At 51.8% G+C, this 20,790-nt stretch overlaps 2 protein-coding genes across 8 annotated transcripts in view; one reads left to right on the top strand and one right to left on the bottom strand.

Moving 5' to 3' along the window:
* The window catches only part of ATG13 (autophagy related 13), a 25,858-nt gene extending 16,909 nt beyond the window's left edge, over positions 1-8,949 (top strand). For 4 of the 7 annotated variants that reach the window (XM_017529294.2, XM_017529290.2, XM_017529287.2 and 1 more), the window contains 5 exons: positions 1,930-2,044; positions 2,956-3,033; positions 3,251-3,367; positions 4,037-4,165; positions 6,717-8,949. In XM_017529294.2, the coding sequence (XP_017384783.1) occupies positions 1,930-2,044; positions 2,956-3,033; positions 3,251-3,367; positions 4,037-4,165; positions 6,717-6,794 (517 nt within the window). In that variant the 3' untranslated portion in view covers positions 6,795-8,949. The remainder of the gene's footprint in view (positions 1-1,929; positions 2,045-2,955; positions 3,034-3,250; positions 3,368-4,036; positions 4,166-6,716) is intronic. The other 3 variants (XM_017529288.2, XM_037738846.1, XM_037738845.1) reach the window with 1 other exon arrangement.
* A 2,543-nt stretch (positions 8,950-11,492) lies between these two features.
* ARHGAP1 (Rho GTPase activating protein 1) overlaps positions 11,493-20,790 on the bottom strand; it is a 24,734-nt gene continuing 15,436 nt past the window's right edge. Inside the window, exons 6-14 of the mRNA XM_037738891.1 lie at positions 16,219-16,367; positions 15,443-15,529; positions 15,157-15,255; positions 14,761-14,868; positions 14,589-14,665; positions 14,328-14,405; positions 13,772-13,900; positions 13,488-13,591; positions 11,493-13,352 (exon numbers count right to left, since the gene is read on the bottom strand). Of these exons, the coding sequence (XP_037594819.1) occupies positions 13,164-13,352; positions 13,488-13,591; positions 13,772-13,900; positions 14,328-14,405; positions 14,589-14,665; positions 14,761-14,868; positions 15,157-15,255; positions 15,443-15,529; positions 16,219-16,367 (1,020 nt within the window). The 3' untranslated portion in view covers positions 11,493-13,163. The remainder of the gene's footprint in view (positions 13,353-13,487; positions 13,592-13,771; positions 13,901-14,327; positions 14,406-14,588; positions 14,666-14,760; positions 14,869-15,156; positions 15,256-15,442; positions 15,530-16,218; positions 16,368-20,790) is intronic.

The following is a 20,790-nucleotide window of genomic DNA, read 5'->3' as shown; positions in this document are numbered from 1 at the left end:
CAGGATGGTCTCGATCTCTTGACCTCGTGATCCACCCGCCTCGGCCTCCCAAAGTGCTGGGATTACAGGCTTGAGCCACCGCGCCCGGCCCTAAAAAAATAGTTTTAAAAAAAGAAAGAGAAAAACAATGTGGACTCCTTGAAGTTCCCTGTTAAGAATCTGATACATCTGCTGGGATGTAAGGAAGCTGGCCTGGAGCTTCACTACTAACAGAAAACAGCAGGAGCTCGATTCTTGTTACCCTTATCCAGTAAAGGGGTTGTCAGATGTTTTCTCTTACTCCAAGATTTATGTCCTTGGAATCATTCCTTAGTGTTTCCCGAGGACCAGAACAGGGTGTTGACCATAGCCCTGAAGTCTGGACCACAATGTGTCTGTGTTGTAGTTGGGATTGATCTTTTTCTGCTGTGTTAGAGCATGGTGGAGAGCCTTTGGAACAACTGTTTTCCTCATTTAAAAAAAAAAAAAAAAAAAAAAAAGTAAGTCTTTGTCTTTTCTGATTACTGAAGTGATACATTCTATAAGACTCAAATCCTGAAAACATTAGATAGGACGTGAACGTTCTCATATTCCCACCCTGCAGAACTCACCACTGTTGCCTGCTTCTCAGAAGGGTTAAGTGATTGGCCTGAGCTCACTTAGCTCACAGGGCAGGAGGGTGAGCACATTCTGTGACTCCAGAACACCAGCTCTTCTTTCCACGATGCTCCCACTCTCCCTGGGGAGCCATGGACTCTTTTGGCCTGCCCTACCCTCCCTTGATTTTGAAGGCCTTAGAGATAATGAGATTCCCTCACGTTCTAAATGAACTTTCTCATGATAGAAATTCCTTATTTATTTATTTATTTCATTCCCACGGTAAAGTGGTAAAGTAGGAGGGAAGTCATTTAGAAAGCCTTTTTTTTTTTTGTGGCATCCATCAGGAAAAATAATTTATGTCATTCCTAGCTTCTCAAACTTCCATCCTCTCCCTTTTTCTCTCTGTTAGATGATCAAAGGCATTTTACACTCTAGTTTTTTGAGCCTTGACTCTTGGGACATGTCCAGGAGTAACTAAAGACAGAGGCCCCTGTGTGGGAGTTCTTAAATACAGGTCATAAGAGCTCAAAAGCCTTTGCGCAGTATGGGTCCTCCCTGCTGTCTCGAGTCCAGGGGCCACTTGACTGCACAACCCTCCTGCCCACCTTGAACCCCTGTTTTTGACCAGAGGACTTTTCCTAACCCTTGCTGCTTGCAGGACTGTGACTGCTGGTTTGGCAACCACAACCATGGGTCCCCACTTTTCCTGCTTAGAGCCCCCTGTGCAGGACTCAGTATCAGTCTGAAGGGCTGGGGAAGGAGGGAGTGGGGGCAGCCAAATTAAATGTCATTCAAAGATCTTTGTTAAGGGAGGGATGACTGGGGGCAAGGAGAGGGGAGGAAACATGGCAGGGAGCCCAGAGAACCTTAGCCCAGGCAGTTTGTCAAGGGTGAAGAGAGCTCTGGCTGACTAAGGAATCAAATTTGGAACTAAAGAAGAAGGAAAGCTAAAAATTTGGGGTCTGGCTATGTAATACATAAATATTAAAACTACAGTTTTTTATGAGAGTTGCTTGCCTGTATCTATGACTGCTATATGCATGGTAACTGGTATTTATCGTTGGTCTTTTCGACTGTATTTTAAGTAAGTTTTGCACAGTTATAACACTGAGCTTCATTCACATATGTATAACTTTTTGTAGTTCCAGGAAGTGCAGCCCTCTGCAGTCAACTTAAAAGGCAGGGCGATAGTGGCATCAGCCAGACCACATAATGCCATCTCCCATTGGATGGGCCAGTGGGGGCCAACTCCTGTCTTAGGCCATAGCCCCACCAGATGGTGGATTTATAGGGTACTAAGTCGTCCTGCTATGGTTTGAGAATGAGTACTAACTTACCTTTCTTCTACAGTGAGGATACTGAAACCGTATCAAACAGCAGTGAGGGACGGGCCTCCCCACACGATGTCTTGGAGACCATCTTTGTCCGAAAAGTGGGGGCATTTGTCAACAAACCCATTAACCAGGTGATTTTTCTGCCACTGCCACCTATGAGAATGTCTGAGTTCTTAGAGTAAGGCCCCACAGGTAGTGTTCTTCACCTGAGATACTATTATATATGAAACTACTGAACTGGCATGCAAAATTGTATCTGTGTGTAAATTTCTCTGTGAAGAGGATTAATAACCTGTGCCACCCCTCTATAATAAGTCAAGAACTATTCTGTTAACTTTTAAAGCCTCGTGCAAGAAAGGGAGAGTAGACCTAGATACCATTTAGTATAAAAACACTACACTTTGTCATTGGCTTAGCCTTGTTTGAACTGAACTAGGAGGTTCTTCCTCAGCAGGGCCAGTGAAGCACATTATTACTGCATTACTGTGGATCAGGCTTCCAAAGCTGAATTCCCAGGGTCCTCAGGACCCCAGCCCTTGTTTTTTTTTTTTTTAGTTTTTTTGGGGTTTTTTGAGACAGAGTCTTGTTCTTATTGCCCAGGCTGGAGTGCAATGGCACAATCTCGGCTCACTGCAGCCTCTGCCTCCCGGGTTCAAGTGATTCTCCTGCCTCATCCTCTCGAGTAGCTGGGATTACAGGCGTGTGCTACCACGCCTGGCTAATTTTTTGTATTTCCAGTAGAGACGGGGTTTCGCCATGTTGGCCAGGCTGGTCTTGAACTCCTGACCCTGTGATCTGCCCGCCTCCGCCTCCCAAAGTGCGGGGATTACACCAGCCCTTGTTTATGCTGTGGGTGTATGTGATGGGGGACAGGGAGGTGAGGGAGCTTGGGGAGCCTCTAACAAGGCAGGAGCCTGAGGGGGCAGCATGGTCAGCCTAGGTGTGCGAACTTGCTGGACCTCTAGGCTTCTGGCAGCCTGGAAGGAAGCATGAACGCTGCAGGAGGGGCAGGCATGAGCGCTTTTCTCCTGTGTCTCTTCAGGTGACCCTGACGAGTTTGGATATACCCTTCGCCATGTTTGCTCCCAAGAATTTGGAGCTGGAGGATACTGATCCGATGGTGAGCTCACCATTGACTACCAGATCCCAGTAGATGGTATAGTAGTCATTGTCCTTCCTGGGCCAGAGTCACTAATCCTCCACAGGCTATAAACCATGGTGCCTCGGCTTATGGATTGGTAGCCAGCATTAAGTTCTTCCCAGAATTTTCAGATTGTTTACAGTAACCTGAATCTAGGTCACAGCGTCAGCCCTAACCCTGCCTTACTATGAAACAGGTGAATCCTCCAGATTCCCCAGACACTGAATCTCCTCTCCAGGGCAGCCTGCACTCGGATGGCTCCAGCGGGGGCAGCAGTGGCAATACCCATGATGACTTCGTTATGATAGATTTTGTAAGTCACCATCACCTTCCTTGACCTTTGCTGTGCCAGGGAGCTAGAACTAGAAGCATCTACTGTACTTGACCCAGATTTCCGTCATAGGGATTTGATGTACTGTCGTAATCAGAGGGGCTGGACAGCTGGAGCCTGGTCGGGGGAGCCATTTTTGGAGGCCCATAAACAACAAGGCATTTTGTATCATGCTCTTGGTTGAAATTAACAATGAAATTCAACTCTTAAATGGAGATTTTCCAGATACTCTCTTAGGCCCTATTCGTGCCTAGGCAAGGCATTTGAAGGAAGGGGATGTAAACCCAACCAGTGGAAAGGAATATGATCACCAGCATTAGAAGTGAACAGTCTGATTAGCCAGGTGTGGTGGCAGGTGCCTGTAATCCCAGCTACTCAGGAGGCTGAGGCAGTAGAATCGCTTGAACCCAGGCTGCAGAGGTTGCAGTGAGCCGAGATCATGCCACTGCACAGAGTGAGACCCTGTCTCAAAAAAGGGGTGGGGGGCTGAGAAGTGAACATTCTGGAAGAGAGAAATGTAAAGATTCCTCTCTCTAAGATAAGGCTGAAGAACCTTTCCTTGGATAATTGCTAGAAGGGAAGAGACTTGTTCATAGCTTATCTCTTCAGTGGTTCAAAACAAGCTGAACTGAGTCTGTCTTGTTTTTGAAGAAGCCAGCTTTTTCTAAAGATGACATTCTTCCGATGGACCTGGGGACCTTCTATCGTGAGTTTCAGAATCCGCCTCAGCTGAGCAGCCTCTCCATAGATATTGGAGCACAGTCCATGGCTGAAGACTTGGTATGGAAACCTCTTCCTCCACTGCAGTGCATCCTTATTTGGTGGTCATTTCTTTGTCATTTATTTGGTAGCCTAGAAATTTCTTCCTGTTACTCCTCTGCATCCCCACACCACCTCCTATCTTGCCTGTAATAGGAAGGAGACATTTTGAGACCATTATCTTCTGATCACACTTGAGATTTGCATTGTGCCCAAGATTTGCATTGTGCCCGGCAGTCATTATCTGGAATTTGCAGTTCCTCTTTTCTGTGCATTCTCAGCATTACTTACATGCTCCTGTTGTTCTGTTCCTGATGTCTTCTCCTTGCAAATGCCACTAGGCCAAGTTGCTCTCACAGCCCTTGCATTAGCTATTTAGCTTGCCAGGCAAATATGCCAGTGGTACTGGGCAGAGGAGAATGTGAAGTCCCAAGTGTCTGTGTTCTTGCCCTTTCCTCAGAGAGCTCACTCAGTCATCTAGCAATTCTCACTCTTGGCCAGATGTCCTGATACCATAATGACCCCAGGTCTCTGCTTAGGGCATTTCCTCTGCTTGCCTCTAAGGGGCAGAAGAGTGCCCCACGCAAGCCACAAATTCTGGGTGCCCTCTGCCCAGAGATGTTCCTCTTTGAGGTAGAATGGTTACCTCCTAAATAGATATTAAGACCCTGTGGTAGCTGCCTTGGATTTGCTTTAAGGAGAAAAGCATGCTCAGTAATAACAATACAGTAATAGCCAGGTGTGGTGGCTCACGCCTGTAATTCCAGCACTTTAGAAGGCTAACACAGGCAGATCATGAGGTCAGGAGTTCAAGACCAGCCTGGCCAACATGGCGAAACCCCATCTCTAAATACAAAAATTAGCAGGACGTGGTGGCAGGCGCCTGTAATCCCAGCCACTCAGGAGGCTGAGGCAGGAGAATCACTTGAACCTGGGAGGCAGAGGTTGCAGTGAGCCAAGATTATACCACTGCACTCTAGCCTGGGTGACAGAGCGAGACTCTGTCTCAAAAAAAAAAAAAAGTAATAATTATTACCAATGCTTTCCGGGCCAGGCACAGTGGCTCACGCCTGTAATCTCAGCACTTTGGGAGGCCAAGGAGGCCATCACTTGAACTCAGGAATTTAAGACCAGCCTGGGCAACACGTAAAACTCTGTCTCTACAAAAAAATACAAAAAAATTAGCTAGGCGTGGTGGCATGTGTCTGTAGTCCCCGTAATCTCAGCACTTCAGGAGGCCTTCACTTGAACTCGAGTTTAAGACCAGCCTGGGCAACATGGTGAAACCCTGTCTCTATAAAAAATACAAAAAATTAGCTGGGCGTAGTGGCACACATCTGTACTCCCAGCTACCTCAGGAGGTGGAGGAAGGAGGATTGCTTGAGCTGGGGAGGTCAGTGCTGCAATGAGCCTTGTTTGCCCCACTGCTTATAGCCTGGGTGACGGGGTGAGGCCCTGTCTAAAAAACTAAATAAATAAATAAAGCTTTTTTGCTGTTTGAGTGCCAGGCATTTTTCTAAGTGTTTTACGTGAATCTTCAACAGCCCTAAGAGGTAAATTTTCTCATCCCAGTTTACAGATGAGAAAACCAACAATGATTAGCTTGCTTATGGTCACACAAACCCAGGCAAAACAAAGCTTTGTTTGATCCTAGAGGAGCTGAATTTAGCCTTTTAACCCCTGCCTATCATGACATGAACTTGGAAGGAAGTTACGGCTCCACTTCTCTCAACTGATGCCACAGCCATTGCAAGCCAATTCTGAGGCCTCCCTCTCCCTTCAGGAAGCGGCACCCAAACCACGCTCAGCTACTGGTGTGGCCAGGCCACATTATAAGCTCTGAGGCAGGAAACTCTCCAGGCTCCCTTGTGGTCGTGCTTAACCCTATGCTGTCAGGAAGTTGTGCCAGTGAAACTCTGCAGATGCAGCTTCTCATTGAGTCATCAGTGGAGGCACATTTTTATTAATAGTTGATGCTCTAGACAGTTAAACTTCTCACAGTTCTGTTTTCCTTTGCTTCTCTCTTTACCATTCTCTCTCAGCTGCCTCTAACTCACCCTCTACTCAGCTAAAGATACAGATTCCTAGGCCTTACCACAGACCTGCTGTGTCAGAATTCTGGGAGTGTTTCAGGGCCACCTGGTTCACGTTCCCCCAGGGGGTCTTGATGCCCAGCAAAGGTTGTGAAGAAATCTTTAGTAAACTCTGCTTAATTTGTAGAGCTGTACACTTGCTGTTTTATTCTAGTGTCGGTCTGATCTGTGCCAGGAATATTTCATGTTTAATTTCTGGGTCATCTTGCTCTTGTAGTCCTTTTCTCTCTCATTAAGTGTGTGTCCTACTTGGACTCCCAAGGCTGTTCTGTTAACCCTGCAGCCCCTGTAGAGCCCTGATGGACATACCTCTCCCCATCCTGTGCCTGCGCAGCTTCCCTGTGTTCTCCTGCTTGCTCGGCCCAGTGAGTCTCAGCTGAGCTTTGTCTTGCTCACTTCCTCTCCTCTCAGGGACTGGGCTGGCTGCCTCTTCAAGGCCCTGCCTGAATAAGCAGCTCTTTCCTCTCTTCCTGGTACAGGACTCATTACCAGAGAAGCTGGCTGTGCATGAGAAGAATGTCCGCGAGTTTGATGCCTTTGTGGAAACCCTGCAGTAAAAGTATCCTCGAGTCCCAGCAGCACCCCCCTTTTTGTGGCCCCAGGGGACAGGCAGCCTCCCATGCATCAGCTGCTCCCACACCTCATCCTGCTCCGAGCCAGGTGGAAGGGAGGGTGGCTTCTCCCATGGGGACCCAGAACTCCCTACTCGTGGACTCCTGGAGCCTCCGTGGCGGCAGTCAAGCCCAGTGCCCAGTTGGAGAAGACTCACGCTCTGGCCTTGGAGATGGGAAGACCCCTCATACAAAAGAGCCCTCAGTAGGGCCATCTGTATGCCCCACCCATCAACTGCTTCCCAAGGGTGGCATCCTCTGCCTCCTGCCTGGGCCTGCCTTGCAGCTGGCCCCTTCCCTGCCTGCTGTCACCATCCACTATTTGACATTTCAGCTGGTGGCCAAGAGATTGGTGTTGAGGCAGAAAGAGGAAGGAGACGGTGCCAAGAGAAGGAAGGAGTCCCTTGGCTCTTTATTGTCCCCTTTACTTCCTGCTATCTTCTTCCCCTCTTCCTCCCTCTCTGCCCCATGCCTGTACTTCTGGCAATATGACAGGCCTGTCTGCCCAAGATGAAAACTCCAAAACTAGCCACTCCCACCCCCGAAGGTTGGGAGGGTCTGAGCAGCCCTGGTGGCTGCCCATGCTCAGGTCCTCAGCTACATGGGAAATAAAAATGGAACCCTGAATCTCTAGGATTCTGTCACTTGGAGTCATAGCAAAGGTTCTTTTCCTCTCCTACCCCTGTTGCTGCTCCTTGGTTATAGAACACAGTAAATATTTATTACTTTCAGAGAAACCAGATATTTTATAAAGAAAATATGTTTGGGGTGAGTTGTTTTTCACTTGGAGAAGGTGGAGGGCTCTTCCTGGGACGGAGTCCTCCTCTGGAGGTTCTTGAGAATCCGGGCTGCTGCTGCTGCTGCTGCGAGGATCTGCCCTCCCACCATACAGATGGCGAGATCCAAGAAGAGGGCTGACCGGGAGCGAAGTCAGCTCCCAGCATGGCTGCACTGAAACTGACTACAGGCTTTACCTTGGACAGCTGAGTATTCCTGGTGAGGGCCTTGCATCTCTGACAGCTTCTGCAGCGTGACTGACTCTATTCTGGCAGCCCAGGAGGTCTAAATGTGATGGCCACATGGAGTGCTTAGGGGATGTTGTGTGTGTCCCCTGACTGCTAGGGTACTTGTTCCTGGTCCTTGGGGCTGGACTGTGGAGCTTTTCCTCCTCCTGCTTGGGGCTAGCTACCACCACCCTCTAATCCCAGGGTCTGTACACTGCCCTGGGGTTTACCAGCTGGATTGGCTCCTAGTTGAGAAACCAAAGCTGGGCGTATGATTGACTTAACCCTTCAGGTATTGTTACTTGAATAAGTCAAGTGCCTAGCCTCACCCACCTGCTATCTGTCCTCTCCCAGCCTCGCTGCTAGTCCTGGCTAAGGAGATCTAGGTTTACTCCATTCCTCCTGGCCCACCTGGGGCTCTCATTGGCAGCAGCTGTGCTTGAGTGGAGCAGGTGGCCCTCAACTGCTTGTTAGTAAACTGCACGTGACACTGTTCCCACCTACAAGGCTGACCTCTGAGGATTGGAGCAGGCTCTGGAGGAGACCTGAGCTCTGCCTGCTGCTGCTGCCACAGAGAACTTGTTCTCAGCGGCAGCAGTCAACTGGTCCTCCTGTCTTTGGGCCAGAGCACATGCATGGCCTGCTGAACCCAGGCCCAGGTTTATCCCGAAGGCCCCTGGTAAGTTATTGATGCCCCCATGTTTCAGCCACTGGCCTCTTTCCAAGGCCTTGTATGGAAAGGCCTGCTAGCCATTGTCCCAGGCAGCTCTCTTTGGTCTCTGCAGGCGGCAGCAGCCTTTCACCAGAGCCCCATTTGTGAAGAGGCCAGGGAGGCGCAGCCCTGACTGAGCTGAGCCTGGGAGAACCAAAGCAACTGTTAAGGGCAGCCCTTGCCCCTCAGCCCTACCATAAAACATATGAGCCCTAGACTGACTCTTGCAGCACCCCCGGGACAGGCTGGGACCAGCTGTCTGTCTCCAGGTGGCAGAGTCCCTCCTCTTCCTCCAACCTCTCCAACCTACTTTGTTTGGAAATACTGAGCTACACTTCAAAATGTATTCAAGAGATTTCCAATAAATTTTTTTCTGTACTTTACAGCCTCCTGTCCTGCAAGCTGTCTGAAGACTTCGTAACTCCTTCTCCCCCCCTCCCGCCCCAGTGCAGGTCTGGGAAAGGGGAGAGTGGTGCATTGTGAAGCACCGAAAGACCTGTGTCCAGCAAGCCTGTTTAGAGTGGGGTGTGGCCACTTAGGGGCTGTGAACCCTGGGGTTTCCTGGGTCAGGAAACTTCTTAGAATTTCACTTTCCCTGTTCCCCCATCAGCAGCTTGTATTTGAATATTCAGTTGGATAATGCATTTAAAATACCCCCATAGTAAAATTTCCATAAAATGTAGGCCACTGTCATCAGCTCTTTATTGCCTCTTATGTAACAGAACTCATCTTGGAGGAATGGTTCAGAGGGAAAACAACAGTCCCGGGGACAGGGAGTGCAGGGCTCCCCAAGCCATTGGGGTCGGGGAGCGTGAGCAACCAGAGAGAGGGAAGCAGCAGGAAGTTAAGGGCCCATGCAAGTTTGTTAGCTGCCTTGATTTGACCAGCGCTCCCGCCAGGGACCTAGGGCGGTCCTTGAGCCAGAAAGAGTAGAAGAGCCCTATGGGGGTTGCATCCTGTCTGGCCCCTGGGGGCTGGGGCTGCCAGCCTCTCCACCTGGCCAGGGCCAGCCCGGCCTCCTAGTTTGTGCCCATAGTTGGGGGAGGGAGCTGAAGGTGGAGCCAACGTCCCAGAGGCAGAGATGGTTCTAGAGGCAAAAGAACGGACAAAAACTGGACAGCTGCTGTCTGGGTTGCTGCCCCACCCACCTTCAGGCAGAAGCCAGATCCAGGACTAAAAAGGGCTGGTTAGAAAATTCTAAATCCAGCCCATTCCTGGAGCCGAGAGCTCCTGCTTATTAGTAAACCAGATGACACCAACCATGTGGCCAACCAGGACAATTGCCCGATACTTGGGTCAGAAGTGATGAAAAGGCTGTTCCCAGTGTTCCTCTTCAACCAGGAACCCCCAATAACAACGTGCTCAGTTGCCCCATGCCCAGCAATGGTGTCCTGCCTCTTTAAAGCATCTCCCTGCACTCCACCCCTGGAAGCCAGCATTGCTAAGACCTTGGTAAATTGGCATTTGAGTCACTCAGCAGAGGCCCTGCCAGGAGCCCAACCCAAGTAAACAGTTTCTTCACTCCTGTTTCCCTGGGTCACTGCCTCTCAGTTCCAGTTGCCCAGCTCTAGCTGAGCAGATCCAGAGAGAGAGGAGGCCCCTAGTGCCTGGTGGAAGGCCACCATCTTGCAATGGGACTCGCCTCCTGGGGCTCAGGCCTAATGTTTATAACCAGCATCTTAACACTGCCTGATCCTGCAGCTCTGGCCCTGCTCCCCCAACCCAGGCAAGCAAGGAGGAGAAAAACCAGGCCCAGCTGGGGCCACTTAGAGCTTCCTGATTGCCATTAGCAAGCAAGCAGCAAACACCTGGAACTTGACCACTGTGGGAAGTGAAATTCTGTCCTACCCTCCCACTGACAAACCTTTAAAAAAAAATTGCAGTAGAATAACCATCTTGACCTTTAAAGCAAAGCAAAACCTGCTCAAGAGGATAGGGGAACTGGATCTGTCACAGCCTCCTTGTGAGTAGGTTGGCAGATGGAAATGGCCTGACCTGAGGCTAAGGGGTGGCATGGAAGGGAGGGCTCAGGGGCTGAGGGACCCTCTCCCAGCTGCTGCACCATTCATGCATGACCACTGCACACTTGTGATGTTAGATGCTGCCTACATTTTTAATTTTTAGATAGGGTCTCTTTTTGTCACCTAGGCTGGAGTGCATTGGTGCAATCACAGCTCACTGCAGCCTTGACCTCCAGGGCTCAAGCAATCCTCCCACCTCAGCCTCCTTATTAACTGGGACCACAGGCGTGTGCCATCATGCTTGGCTAATATTTTTTAGGTTTTGTAGAGACAGGATCTTACTATGTGAGATCTATGTCCAAGCTGGTCTTGAACTCCTGGGCTCAAGTGATCCTCCTGTCTCTGCCTCCCAAAGCAGTGGGATTACAGGTGTGAGTCACGTGCCTGGGGTGTCTGCATGATTTCTGATCCTCAGAGAAACCGTCTTCTGATGAAGCAGCAGTCACAGGGTAAGCCAGGGGATTATTGGTGAGACCTGGTACATGAGGGAATGAGGACTCTCTCATGTGACCCCAGATCCCACACCATTGTCCACCACAGTCCACACTTTTCTTCCCCCTACTTGCCTTAGATAAATCTAAGGTCCCTTCAAACTTCTGGTACCTTCCACCTGGGAAACAGGAGAGGCCCTGGTCATAGGATACAGTACATGGTGGCCAGCTGGGATACTGGGGGTACAAACAAGGGAAGGTTGCTGTGGACACCTTCATGTCTAGAAGCTGGTCAGGAAGGTGCCCTCATCACCACTCGAGTGCACAAGATGAGGAAGCGACAGATGGACTAGGGAGGGGACCTCCTGAGGCCCCATCTGTTCCTCTTCCTCTACCGCACCACACTTCCCATCTAGTTCCCAACTTCCACGCCCCACTCACTTCCCCGCCCCACTCACTTCCCCAACATCCAGATGGGCAGTTTTGCATCTCTATTTTTATTGAAATACAAAAAGTGCAAATGGTGAAATACATGATTTGTGCCAAGGAAGTCATTAAGTGTGAATGTGAACACTGGATTCACAGTACAAGCACCCCTTCCCCGGGGTACAGACCAGTGGGGGCACGAGAAAGATCAAATAGATCCGAAAGGCTCCCCAGTGAATGGGACTGTGAGTGACACTTGATACACAAAGGAGGGCAGGCAGCAGAGCAGCCCAGGCCCAGGCTAGAGACCAAGGGACTGACAGAGAGCCCAGGCCCCCAGTGGCGGGTGTGGGGGTATTCACTGCTGATAGCCTTGGGAGAGCTCAGCGAAGTGACACCCAGGCCCAGCCTGGCTTGCAGACGGGGCTGGGCTGGCCAGTGAGGATCCCCACAGTACAGGCTCCAGAATTGTCCTGCCTGGCCAATGTCGTGGAGGCAGGGTCACTGCAGGTATTTCCCTCTACTCCCCAAGGACAAGGCTGCAGGAAGAGAGGTCCCCAGAGTTCATCAGGAAGGAGTGTAATTTTACGAGACAGCGGGAGAGATCAGCCATCATTGGGGTCGAATTGGTGTCGAAGTTCCTTGAAAGACAGCAGGGCCCTAGAGCCCCATTAATCCCCTGGGGAAACTGCTAGAACCCACCGATCTGGGCTGATCTATCAGCACAATCTTTGCCCTCCTATGGGCACTCAGCCTCTACCCCAGCCCCTTTAAGAGTACCCCAGCTGGGGGAAGGAGCCACACAGATCCTGAGGCACTGAGTCACCTCTGGCCAGGGCAGGGGCTAGTGTGACTCCACAACAGGCAGGTCCATAAGAACCTGAAGGCTGAGGATTTGCCTGTGTGGGAAAGGAGGCCAGCCAGGGAGAGGCTGGCCCTGCCAGTCACTGATCCCACCACATACTCAGAGGCAGGGAGGGAGATTTCAAATGGATGTTGGGACTCTGAGCCCTGTCATCCAAGCTACCATTCCTGGCAGAACCAGGGGCTTAGGACACCCCAGGGGCAGTATCACTTGGGAAAGGCTGACCCAGGATTCGTGGAAGAGAAGGAGGCAGAAAGCAGACAAAGGCTCCAGCCCTGTCACTCCTCAGCAGGGGAAATACCCCAGGCTGAACTGCTGGGGGCAGCATAGGAACAGGGGTGCTTGCACTCCTTCACACAGTGGGACTTAGCAAAGCAGGGCAAAGCACAGCAACCAACCAGACAGGGAGGCGCCTCAGCGTGGGGCAGTGGCCACACCAAGGAGCTCAGCTGCTCATTCCCAGCAATCAGGAGGGGAGGACTGGCCCCTGCTACCAGCCCAGCCGGCAGTGATTTGATTAATCCACAGTTGCCAGGGAAAAAGAGGCAGGAAAAAGCAGGAAAGGGGTTACTGGGGCTCAGTCCTTCTCTAGCTAGAAGGGCCAAGCCCAGCTCTGGAAAGCCCAGCAAAAGCCAGGTGTCCAGAGAGGCAGTGAGAAGTGTAAGGCGAAGAAAAACGTCTTCTGGTAACAGTGAGGCCGCCAGGGCCGTGAGGTGGGCTGGACAGAGGTGGGGGAAAGCATGCCTGATGGGCGGCTCCAGCATCTCTCTCCAGGGGGCTTCATGGCCCCTGATGGCAGGAGGAAGAGTCCAAACCCGGGCTATCAGAGAAGGGGCTGGTGGGGCAGAGGCCGGGCTCAGAGCCCCCTGGGGTCCGGGCTAGGGAACAGCTCCCCTTGATGATCCAGAAGGAACTTGGTGAAGGTGTTGATGGGATTAATGGCCTTGAGGGTGATGGCTGCATCCTTGGCCCACAGCAGGTTAGGGCCGAAGACAACAGCCAGGTTAGTGTTAGTCATCTTGTTCTGGTCACTGTGTGCAGAAATCTGGGGAGGGAATTGGGGGCTGCAGCAGAGAGCCACAGACTCTGCTTCCCACTCCCAGCAACCCCGACCGGGGCACAGAGGCAGCAGCTCCTCCTTCCCCTCCCTTCACCCCAGAGGCCAAGTCCAAGATCTCACCTGCACCAGGAAAGCAGTCAGGAAACGAAGCACCCGGTAGTTCTCCTCGGGCAGCGTCTGGAGGACCTGCAGTGTCACTGCCACCCTCTGGCTCTCATCTATGTCTAGAGAAAAGGGGGCCCGGGTTACAGGGGCCCTGGGCTGGGCTGGTTCAGAAAGTCCTGATGCATGCTAGAGAGGAGACCTCCCAAGCTGTCCTCCCTGGGGGGCACCTAGGCCTGCCAGCCCACAGCACACCTGCCCCAAGTCCAGTCTCAGACTCAACAGAAGAGAGGGGGACTCACTGAGGAAGCCCACCACGTGGGGGTAGAGGTCAAAGGTGAGCAGGGGCTCAGGAAGCTCCCGGAGGAAGGTCTTGAGGATGACTGCTGGCAGGTGCAGCTCGTTGTACTGGTTGAAGTCCACAGGCAGCCCTGGGGTGGGGGCAGCATGAGAGGAGCTCGGCGCAGCCTGAAGGGCAGCACCCATCTGGAGACAATGCAGGCCCCACTGCCTGATCGCACTTGGACCCTGCATAGGCCCCTCCTCCCAGGGGCGCCCTCTGGCACCTGCCTCCCCTCTTCTTCGGTGACCAGAGAATGCAGGTTCTGGCCATCTGGGTGGAGCAGGGCCCAGCACATCCCACCGTTATTCCTCGCTTCTGAATGTGCCTGCACCCAGGACTCGGGAGCTGGACCGATGAGGCAGCAGGCCTGGCAGAAGTGGGACTTATGTGACACCAAGTGCTATGGAAACCTCTAGCAGGAAGAGACTCTGAGACCCTTGTTTACAGGGCAGCAGAGGGCAGAGAAGCCCCTACCAGTCACACGCGTGGCCCTGCCGCAGCCCTGGGCCGCTCACCCATGTTGTACTTCTGCTGGACTTCCCGGACCACTTGGGTGTTGGCTGACCTCCGGAAGATGCCCTCGGTGGTGAGAGCTGGGAAACAGTAGGGCCTGGTGAGCTTCGGAGCGCTGGGCACCAGCTGGATTCCCTGCCCCTGCTCTGTCTTGGAGTTCTAGGCAGGGCTGGATGGGGGCACTGAGGCTTGCAGCACCTCCCTCTGCCCTGCCTGGCAGCTTCTCCAGCTTCCCAGCCCGAGCTGGCAGGCCCGGCACTCACCATGGGCCTGTAAGTAGGCCACAGTCTCCCTGAGCACGATGGGAATGGGCTCCTGCTCTGGGTTCTTCTCCTGGAGGCTGCGAGAACAAGGCCAGGGGCGGGCCTGCAGCCCTTCCCGCCCGCCCCCCAAGCCCCGCCCCGCCCCCGAGGCCCAGCCACCTTTCATACTCACTGCTGCAGCGACACCCCAAACTGCTGGTTGGGCAGCGGGGGCCGTGGGGGCATGGGCTTGGGGGCTGTCGCAGGGCTTTTCTGTGTGGATTTGAGGAAGTCGTCATACCTGCAGGAGCAGAGAGAGGTGGATCAGGCCCTGCCTGGCTCTGGAGTTGCTCCGCCAATTCAATCAAGCATTGACCATCCTGGGTCAGGAGGATCGTCTCAGGCGATCTCCCTAACAACTCCGCTTTCCACAGCAGAAAACAAAGACCCAGGACAGGTCAGGACACAGGCTGGCTCTGTCTAAGCCCCACGCGGCCTCTGAATCAGGACGCGCGTCCTCGTTACCCTGGCTCTGCAAGGCCCCGGCCGCCCCGGCCGCCACGCCCGCCACGCGCCACGCGCGCCTCACTTGAGCACTTGGCGAGGGATCCCCAGCTGCTCCAGCTTCACGTGCTCGCTCAGCTCACTCAGGTAATTCACGTAGAAGATTTTCTGCCCAAACTTGAAGCTGTTGGTAGAGGAAAGGGCCTGGGTTGGTAGTCCCTGCTTCTGGTGGCCTCCACTCTGCCCCTAACACCCACCCAGTTCAGACCCAGGCCCAGCCGCACCTGGTGGTCCCCAGGCTGCCCAGCCTCGGGCTTCAGAGTTCGAGGCAAGCCGGGACCACTGGCCCTGCTCTGCACGTGGCCGCTCACCTGATGATGGGTTTGAAGAGGATGAGCAGAGTTTTGATGAACATGGTTGGGTGCACGATGTACAGGGCCTTGATGTTCTTCTTGTACCTGCAGAGGCAGAAGGGGCAACTCAGGAGCAGGTGTGGTGGGACAGGCGCTGTGCTAGGGTCCCAGGGCTACTTTTTTTTTTTTTTGAGACAGAGTCTTGCTCTTTCGCCCAGGCTGGAGTGCAGTGAGTGTCACGATCTCAGCTCACTGCAACCTCCACCTCCTGGGTTCAAGCAATTCTCATGCCTCAGCCTCCTGAGTGGCTGGGATTATAGGCACCCACGACCACACCCAGATAATTTCTGTATTTTTAGTAGAGATGGGGGTTTCATCATGTTAGCCAGGCTGGTCTCGAATTCCTGACCTCAAGTGATCTGCCCGCCTCAGCCTCCCAAAGTGCTGGGATTACAGGCGTGAGCCCCTGCGCCTGGCCTCAGTGCATACTTTCTGATTTGAACACGCAGGGCCAGCATGCCAGGTAAGTAGGGGCCATGGCTATCGCATTTTACAGATTAGAAAACAGGAGGGTCAGAGAGGTTAAGTAAAACGAGAGGTCAGAGTGCGAATAAGCGGAGAAACTGGGCTCTAAGGCCAGGGTGATCTGACTGCAGATTTTTTCATTTATTTAGAAGGCAGCACTTGATACCCCCTGCCCTGGAATAAGCTCTTGCCCAAGTGGAGGACAGCCTGGAAGCTGGCAGAGCCGCTGCCTCTGGATCCGCCTGCACAAGCCCCATGCCCCAACCCACTTGCGGTCAAACTCCCGGTAGGCATCACGGAGCCAGCTGAGGGAGGGCTTGTTGTCGCTGGTCAGGCCGTGGTGTAGATACAGCAGTGTGTAGTCGCTCTCCACGTACTGGTCCAGGGTGTGCTTCAGGTACCTTCCAGAGAAAAGCCCTGTTCAGGCCCACCCTGTGCACAGGTGTGGCCCCGCAAAGACAGAAAGCAGCCCCGGGAATCTCCCGCCATGTCACAGTCCCTTCCCCACGGGCCCTCCCCTAGCACGGACTATTCTGGCTTGTAATTGGTCAGGTTCCTGTGGAGGAGACCCAGGATAGTGGCTGAGTGGAGGAACGACAATAATAATAACAGCTTTCGGTCAGGCGCAGTGGCTCATGCCTGTAATCCCAGCACTTTGCGAGGCTGAGGTGGGTGGATCACCTGAGGTCAGGAGTTCGAGACCAGCCATGGCCAATGTGGTGAAACCCCATCTCTACTAAAAATGCAAAAATTAGCTGAGCATGGTGGTGCATGCCTGTAATCCCAGCTACTTGGGAGGCTGAGGCAGGAGAATCGCTTGAACCCGGGAAGCAGAAGTTGCAATGAGCTGAGACTGTGCCACTGCACTCCAGCCTGGTCAACAAAAGCAAAACTCTGTCTCAATAATAACAACAACAACAACAACAGTTCTCATTCTTGAGCACAAACTAGGTGTCAGGAGACTGGACCCTAGCCCGGGTCCTCCGAGGCCTGCAGCGAGAATGGGAATGATGTTTGCCTGATCAGGGATTTCCCTGAACCAGTAATAATGATGCGCCACCATTTCTCAGTATTAAGCTTTTAGTGTCTGCCAAGCACTTTGCATACATTAGCTCATCTCTTGCTCATAACTGAGGCTGGTATAATCTCCATCTTACAAATAAAGGCAATGACCAGAGGTCAAGTGCTGATCCAAGGTCACACAGCTTGTGGTGGATCCTGGAAGTAAAGTGTCTAACTCCAAAGCCTGCTTTTTTTTTTTTTTTTTTTTTTTTGAGACAGGGTCTTACTGTCACCCAGGCTGCAGCACAGTGGCACAATCACAGTTTACTGCAGCCTTGACCTCCCAGGCTCACGCTATCCTCCTGCCTCAGGCTACTGAGTAGCAGGAACCACAGGTGTGAGCCACCACACCCGGCTCATTTTTTTATTTTTTATTTTGTAGAGACGGGGTCTCACTCTGTTGCCCAGGCTGGTCTTGAGTTCCTGGCCTCAAGCTGTCCTCCCACCTTGGCCTCCCAAAGTGCTGGGGGATTACAGGCATGAGTCATTGCACCCAGCACAAAGCCCACTTGATTGACCACAGGACAGCTCTGCCTTTTACACATGAACTCCAGTGCCGGGGGTAAAACACTGTGCCCTTGAAAGGGGATGGGTTGGCCAGAGAGTCACCTGCTCCAGTCACTGGGCCATTAGTGGACCACAGAGCCCCAACTCCTCTGGTTCCCTGTGTGCATAACACACTATCTACCAGCTCAGCACAGACATACACACCTGGTGTTGAGCACACTGAGAGGTATGGATGGAATGAATGAGAACTGGGGAAAGGGAGGGGAGTACGTGCAAAGGCCTTTTTCTAGTTGGTCAAACAGCTCCCAGGCTCCCACGGTGACATCCAGGCTGGGGGGCTGGGCAGGCAGAATGCTAAGGACTTCCAAGGGGAGGCAGGGAAGGACAGCAGCCTAGGGAAGTGGCCAGAGCTTGGCCTAACCTAGAGAGAGTATGCTCAAGACTAGCCTGTGGGTGCCAGGCTGGGCCAGCACAGGCAGGTGTGGGGTGGCTGATGCTGGGATCCCCAGCATGTGGCCATTTACCCCTTTCCCACGCTGAGCACTGCAGTTTACAAAGAGCTGTCCCATACACCAGGAGCGATGGCTCATGCCTGTAATCCCAATGCTTTGGGAGGCCAAGGCGGGTGGAACACGAGGTCAGGAGTTCCAGACCAGCCTGGCCAACATAGTGAAACCCCGTTTCTACTAAAAATACAAAAATTAGTGGGGTGTGGTGGCACATGCCTGTCGTCCCAGCTAACAGGAGGCTGAGATAGGAGAATCGCTTGAACCCGAGAGGCAGAGGTTGCAGTGAGTCGAGACCACACCATTGCACTCCAGCCTGGGTGACAGAGTGAGATTTCATCTCAAAAAAAAAATTAAAAAAAAAAAAGAGCTGTCCCATAAAGAGACTGCATTTTCCAACTACAAAAATAGCAAAGATTGTAGTGAAAACACACTCTCATCCACTGACGGAGGTTATGGCCTTTTGTGGGGAAATAAAGTGATGTTTATCAGAAGCTATAAAATGCTCATACTCCCTGATCCTGTAAAAATATGTCTAGGAGTTTGTCGTAAGGAAATAGTCTGAAATGAACAGAAACATTTTTGTAGAAAGCTGTTCTTCGTGACCCGTTTTATGATGGGGAAAAAAATCTAATGGCAAGCCAACTGCAACAGCAGGGAATTGGTTAAATCAATCATGTGACAACCATAAATAGAACAGCTCACAGGACGTTTCTGCAGACAGAATGAATCTGTGAAGTCAGATGTCAGAACAGTGGTTATGCCCTTTGTGGGGTGTGAGTGACACAGTTGTGTTTAGTTTTTGAAAATTCATCACACGGTATGCTTCTAATTTGTTCACTGTTATGTCAGCATATTAGATGTCAATAGAATGCTTTTTAGATGACATCTTTGAAGGATGCTTAATGCTCAGAAAAAAATGTTATGTAAGATACAAAACTGGGCTGAGTGTGGTCGCTCACGCCTGTAATTCCAGCACTTTGGGAGGCCAAAGCAGGCAGATCACCTAAGGTCAGGAGTTTGAGACCAACCTGACCAACATGGAGAAACCCTGTCTCTACTAAAAATACAAAATTAACTGAGGGTAGTGGTGCATGCCTGTAATCCCAGCTACTTGGGAGGCCGAGGCAGGAGAATTGCTTGAACCCAGGAGGTGGAGGTTGTGGTGAGCTGAGATCATGCCATTGCACTCCAGCCTGGGCAATAAGAGTGAGACGCTGTCCCAAAAAAAGATTTTTTTTCATGTAGTCACTTCCTATTTTCTATAATGTTTATGGAACTCTATAATGTTTTTTATCTTTTTTTTTTTTTTTTTGAGACAGAATCTCCATCTGTCGCCCAGGCTGGAGTGCAGTGGCATGATCTCGGCTCACCGCAAACTCTGCTTCCTGGGTTCAAGTGATTTCCCTGCCTCAGCCTCCCGAGTAGCTGGGATTACAGGTGCGGACCACCATGCCTGGCTAATGTTTGCATTTTTAGTAGAGACAGGGTTTCACCATGTTGGTCGGTTGGTCTGGAACTCCTGACATAGTGATCCATCTGCCTTGGCCTCCCAAAACGCTAGGATTACAGGCATGAGCCACCATGCCCGGCCGCAAGTCTCATTTTTACAAAGCTTGAAAAAGACCTGCCCCAAAGCACGAGGTACAGAGCTGAAGTTTAATGTGTCTTTTGAATTTGCCTCCAAGCTTCAGGCATTTTCTGTTTCAACATCCCAGATCTGAGTGAATAGCTGGGAAGGGCCAAGTCTGAGATAATCTACTGAAAACGGGACAAAGTGCTCCATGATGGAAGCACCTAGATGCCCTCAGCAGGGACTGTGACCAGGCTGGGAAGTGACAGAGGACAATCATCGGCTGACATTGAGGACTTCCTGAAGCCAAGGATGCCCTGGGGTGGGTGTGGCCTCCCTCAGTAAGCTGCCTCCTGAAAACTGGGTGCTTTCCACCCCCATCTACTGACTTCCTCCCACTTTATTTATTTTCTGGCCAGAAGGCTGTCACCTGGTCCATCAGACGCAGAAAGAACTAGAGAAAAGGCCATGTGCCTCCACCAGCCTCAGGACAAGCTCTTGCTCATCGTGGCTGGGCCACATGGCGGGCTTGAACAAGGCTCTGCCTGCCTTGTCTGAGGAGCAGTGGGAAGAGGGTTCAGAAGGCTGGAGAGAAAGAACTCCTAGATGATGCTGGAAGACTCAGCCTGTGACCCTGGCTTGCCCAGGACTGGCTGAGACTCCAAATTCAGGCCCTTCCCCTTCTGCCGAGGCCCTCTGGGTCTGTCCTGAGCCCCTACTTCCTCCTGCTCACACGCAACCATTCAGGATCTCACAGAGCTCAGGATCTCTCAGAGCTGCCTGGGACAGTGCCAGAATTTGACGTTTCAGAGAGTGCTTTAAACTGGTGAAGAAAGAAGTGCATCTTTCTAAAATTTGCTGAGAGAAAAAAAGAAAGAAGGGCAGGATGGTCTCACTCTACACACCCTGAGGACAGCAGCAGGAGGTGAGTGTGCCCGCCTGTGGGCCCAGAGCTGGCACAACCATGAACGGGTCTGTCAAGCCTCTGCATTCAACCAGCCTTCAGACGTGAATCAGGACGTGTCTGGACCAGCCAGAGCTGTTACCTATGTTTAGCTCACAGAACCCACATAGGTACAGAAACCACTGACACCAAAGGCACAAAATAACACAACACTAATTATTCCTAGAAATGATAAACACTGCAACCATCTCAGAAGCACCAGAAGATTCCTTTTTTTTTTTTTTTTTTT

This window comes from Cebus imitator, unplaced genomic scaffold (genome assembly GCF_001604975.1).
Source record: "Cebus imitator isolate Cc_AM_T3 unplaced genomic scaffold, Cebus_imitator-1.0 Scaffold58, whole genome shotgun sequence".
NCBI classification, from domain to species: domain Eukaryota; kingdom Metazoa; phylum Chordata; class Mammalia; order Primates; family Cebidae; genus Cebus; species Cebus imitator.
Note: the sequence above shows the minus strand (reverse complement) of the source record. Positions and strands in the feature narration are given on the sequence as shown.